The sequence below is a fragment of the Buceros rhinoceros genome, unplaced genomic scaffold (assembly GCF_000710305.1).
Source record: "Buceros rhinoceros silvestris isolate BGI_N320 unplaced genomic scaffold, ASM71030v1 scaffold16383, whole genome shotgun sequence".
In the NCBI taxonomy this organism is placed as follows: domain Eukaryota; kingdom Metazoa; phylum Chordata; class Aves; order Bucerotiformes; family Bucerotidae; genus Buceros; species Buceros rhinoceros.
In genome coordinates, this window is record NW_010401943.1 from 155 (window position 1) to 5,058 (window position 4,904).

The window sequence follows — 4,904 nt, forward strand, 5'->3', positions numbered from 1 at the left end:
GAGTTACGATGTAGGGATGTATTCCTTATATTGATTTCAAGTAGTTATGTTTTTAAATTTAATATGGCAGGGATATTTTTTCTAAATCTGGAAACTAAATTCTGTAATACTGCTTCTCTTGATAATGAGAAGAGTGAGGAAAATGTTTTTTGAAAGTTGACATAAATGACTAATTTTAAATGAAGCGTGATTATTAATTGAGACTTGATTTCCCGCTGTTGAGTTATTAATGCAAAATATATACGCTTTAAACAAGACAACTTAGAAGTGTCTGCAAATAATAATATTCCTAGTTTGGTAATATGTTTTCTGTTTGGTACCTTGATAATCTACAGTATTTTCCCTTATATTGCAGGTTCTTGCAACAATGGAACAACTAGAAAAAGTCAGTAGTTTCCAGGAGTTTGTACAAATATTCAGCCAGTTTGGAAATGAAATGGTAGAGTTTGCCCATTTAACTGGAGATCGTCAAAATGTACGTATTAATAAAAAAGCTGTGAGTGATGTTGTGAGGTATAATTTTCATCTGAATCACTGGGAGATTTGGGTTCTTCTGGCATGATTAACTGTTACAAAACAGAACAGTTGCAGGTGTCTTATTTCTGAAACCTACCACCTTCTCCTTGCTCCACCTAAAAGGACATCCTTTGATTTTAAAGCACAGCCTGAGAAATATCACTGCACTGTTTGATCTACATATCTTCCAGAAGCCTGAGTGCCTGTTATTTGATGTTTCCTTTGGCTTCAATCACTGTCTTTTGGTTCTTATATTTTCTGGCTTATTAATCTAGTAGGGAATTTGTTGATAGACAGAAACGTTTGATGTTTGCACATAGGGAGGGGATTGGAAAACAGAGTCATTATATTAGAACACTCCAAACATTAAATCATTAGATGTTAATAAAGCATTTGCTGGTATTTATTACAATTTTTTTAATTATTCTGGAATATTTTTCTAGGTTTAGACACTCAAATAGCACTTGGCTATCTCTGTGGGCATTGAGATGATCTTTGTTGTAGCTTTGTAAGTTTTGGTTCTTGTTAGACCTTCTGACATATTGAGGGATTTATACCTTGCCCTCTTGCCTCCATCCCACCCCCATTCCAATTTGAACTATAAATTCTTCCCTTTTGATGAACTTTTTTGGGGTTACAGTTTGGTTTTGCAGGTATGCCCCTCACCCTAGAGAGTTCATGAAACATTTCTGTACTCAGTGCCATTCTACAGAGGAATTGCATTTTTAGCCTGTTAAAACTTTATTACTGGTATGTAGTAAATATAACGCTCAAGTAGACAGAAATTTTATATTTCCTTCACTGCAATGCAATGAAAAGCTAGTGTTCTCTGTCTCTGCCTTACCCTCCCTTCATCTCAGAAAGATATTAGTCAGCTATTCTTTTCGCCTCATTTTTCTGTTTTATGTGTAGTGCTATATGATAAAGATAGCAAAATTAGTGACAGTTTACATAACATTCTCTGTATCTCCGAGACCTACCTTCCTTTGAAATCTGAATTGAATAGAGCCAAGAATAAATGCATAAATTAAAGTCTGTCTCAAAAGCAAGTTCTAGATCATGAGTTAGGCTGAAAATAGCAGTTGTCAGACAAAGAAACTTTCCCACAACCCATCCATCTGCAAGAGAGTTCCCTTTCCAGTCTCACAAGCAGTTAACATTTCAGGTACTGTGTAATATTCAGGTCATTTTTTCTTCCGGTGTTTAGGATTTGAAGGATGAGAAGAAAAAGGCTAGGATGGCAGCAGCTAGGGCTGTTCTTGAGAAATGCACCATGATGCTCCTAACTGCTTCAAAGGTGAGTGAGTACGTGTGCTCTTACACAGCTTGGATAAACCTCAGAGTGTGGCACCTGGCAGGATAGCTAACTCATTTTTCTCAGCCCCGCTTTAAACTTCATGCTGAAGAAGGGTGTAGGAGTAACAAATGAGTAGAGGAAAATCTTTGAGTAACGGTATGAATTCTACTTAACACCATAGCAGTTTAACAGAAAAAACTTACCATATTCTAAGACATTCTTTAGACTTGACTTAGCGGGAAGCATACATTTTGCTGCACTGTATGTATGCTTTTTCATATTACATACTTGTTTTCTTTGAAAAGACTTGTCTGAGGCATCCAGACTGTGAATCTGCTCGTATAAACAAAGACGGAGTTTTTCATCGAATGAGATTGGCTTTGGAACAGGTAATAGAAATTGTGACTGACTCTAGACCAAATGGAGAAAATGAAATGGCCCCCATCAGCATATATTCTGGCATCAAAGAATTCAAGGTAAGAGTGGAAAAAGTATTGTTTTCTACAGCCTAATAAATTACCTCAAAGGTAGAATTTTGGGAAAAAAGATTCCAGTGGTGGAGCTGCATCTTTTCAGCAGTGTTAACCTAAAATCAGATTACATTCAGAACTCTAATGTTTTGCTGAGGTGATGCCTTGATGTTGAATAAACTTAACTATCAGGATACCAGTAAGAACTTCATTAAAACAGTGTTGAAGAATTCTTGCTTGGTAATTGGTAGTATTTCTAGAACTGTACACAAAAGTATTCATCCCAACATTTAAAAGATCAAACTGTCATTCTTAGGAAATGTTAAGAATTGAAATTGAAATCTTGTAGCTCAGTCAATTTTTCCTGATAAAGACTTTTCTACATGTCATACTCAGTTAAGTCATGGTTGTTCGTTAACTGTTCTTAATTCTCTGGAGTCTTGTGACTTCAATTTTATTTTATTTTATATTTATTTACACACATACACCCATAGAATTTGGTTGACTTTTTTGCCAAGTTCCTCAAAATATTCAATTTGCTGTATGTCAGTTTTTAGAAAAATACTCAAAATAGATTATATGGATGTGGAAAGATCAAACACAATCTGAATACACATTTAATTTCTGAAACTTACTAAACTTAAAGAATTTTTATTGACAGCAGTAGAATACTAATGTATTTGCTGTTACTTCTGATAACTGGCCAGTAATTTTCTGATGGTATCATTACATTTAAAAAAAAATAAATCCCAAATACTAACTTGGAGGTCTGGATACAAGCAAATTGTTGGAATACTTTGAAAAAAAGTGACTAATAAATAAAAAGCACTGAGGATAAATGCTTCTGCTTTCTGCATTTACAGACACAACTGTTCAGCCACATACATTGTCAAGGAACTGATGTGTTTCTTTTTCAGAATAAAGTGGAGGGTCTTCGTGAGAATCTTTATTTTCTCTCAAAAGAGAACCTTTCGACAATGCTGGAAGTTATCCTGGAACACACGGAGGACTTCACAGACTCTGCCTATACCAGTCATGAGCACAGAGAACACATTTTGGAGCTGTCTAAACAGGCTAAAATGGAACTAGAGCAGCTGGTTTCGGTGTGGATGCAAGCTGTAAGAGCTTTTTAGCAAAGTAAATCTTTTCACCTCTACTTTGGAAAGAAATTTTTAATGCAGTGTTTCTTCTGGTCTGGGAAGAGAGAACTGTGTGTGTTCCTCTCAGTGAGAGCTGATCAAAGAAGCTAGAGTTTGTTCTGTGCTTCTGCAGCTTCAGTATGTTCTGTCCTCCCCCGCGCCAGTGGTATTGCTTCATTGATTCTTTGATGGCTAAATTAGGCTACTAGTGGTGGTAGATTAATTTTAGTGTAGCTAGAAGTGGAAACAAGAAGGGAAATGGAAGTATCATTGCAATCTTAAACAGTTAGGTCTTTTGATTGAGTGGTTCAGAGACTTCAGTTGTCTTGATCCCATGGCAGTGACCACAGTTTGTTTCTTGTCTTCAACAGAATATTGAAAATGCTTAAATTATTGGAAAGGGAAATATTCTAAAAAATTGAGTGTTTTTGATCTTGTGGAGAGAAGAGATAAAGGAAAGAGGCACTGAGACTTAAGGCAATTTTTGTTTGTCCTTTTTACAAGATTTAAATGGATGGTAGTTTTTGTTTTTAGAGAATAAGCACATTAAGCCTTGCTCTGTCGTTTGCTTTATCTCTTTCCTTGAAGATCACATTACATAATGATACATGCAAAGGGGGGGGGCTGTGGGGCGGAGGAAAAGCAGAGATGGAAGACACATTTTCTGTTTCTGATGCTGACTTGTTTTCAGTCTTGTTTCTGGGGAAATTTATAGCACAAAATCCTATCAACAGTCTGAAATATAGCGGATCCATTACTAGTTATGGATTCTTACTTAACTGAGTGTATTACTTTTGAGAAAGCATTTTTGTTCCTTTTCTCCTCTTCGAATCAGGTGCTGCAGTCATTTGTTCTTAATGCAGTAGTGCAGTTTGAAGAGCAGCCGATAAATGTTACTGATAATACAGACTGTTGTTATTACAATAGTTATAAGAAACTAAAACTGTGTTTAGTTTGGTGATGGTGGTTAGCCCTGGCAGGCAGCTGTATAAGCACTGCTCAGCAATAGCTAACACATCCCTGTGTTATCAACATCGGTTTTATCTCCGATCTCAAAAACCACCATACAAGATTAACTGTGAAGAAAAGTAATTCTGTCCTGGCCAAAACCAGTACACTTGAGTATTTCTAAGCTCTGTTACTGATGGAAAATGATCACCTCTAAATAATTTACATGCTGCATTTCAAGTGATGGAAATGAGAGCCTAGTATAAAACTATGCATATATATGATCCGTGAAAAGACCTGGGTGTGCACGTGTGTGCTTAAGCATTAAGTATTTTCATTAATAAATAACCCAGCCTAGCTGTGACTGAAGACGCAGTAAGCAGATAAAATAGCATCAGCTCCCTGAGGCAACTTTTTAGTTTTATCTTCGCAGCTTCATTGAAGGGTGAATATTTTCTGCGAGGCTTAATGTAATTCAAGTGGGATTGTTAATTTAAAAAAAAAAAAAGCGGGGGGGGGGGAGGGGCTATGGGG

At 36.3% G+C, this 4,904-nt stretch overlaps 1 protein-coding gene across 1 annotated transcript in view; it reads left to right on the forward strand.

Annotated features, from left to right (window-relative positions):
* Positions 1–355: 355 nt before the first annotated feature.
* The window catches only part of CTNNAL1 (catenin (cadherin-associated protein), alpha-like 1), a gene marked incomplete at its 5' end in the record, with an annotated part of 25,305 nt that continues 20,756 nt past the window's right edge, over positions 356–4,904 (forward strand). The window contains 4 exons of the mRNA XM_010132470.1: positions 356–475; positions 1,724–1,813; positions 2,119–2,289; positions 3,201–3,401. Coding sequence (XP_010130772.1) covers positions 356–475; positions 1,724–1,813; positions 2,119–2,289; positions 3,201–3,401 — 582 coding nt within the window. The remainder of the gene's footprint in view (positions 476–1,723; positions 1,814–2,118; positions 2,290–3,200; positions 3,402–4,904) is intronic.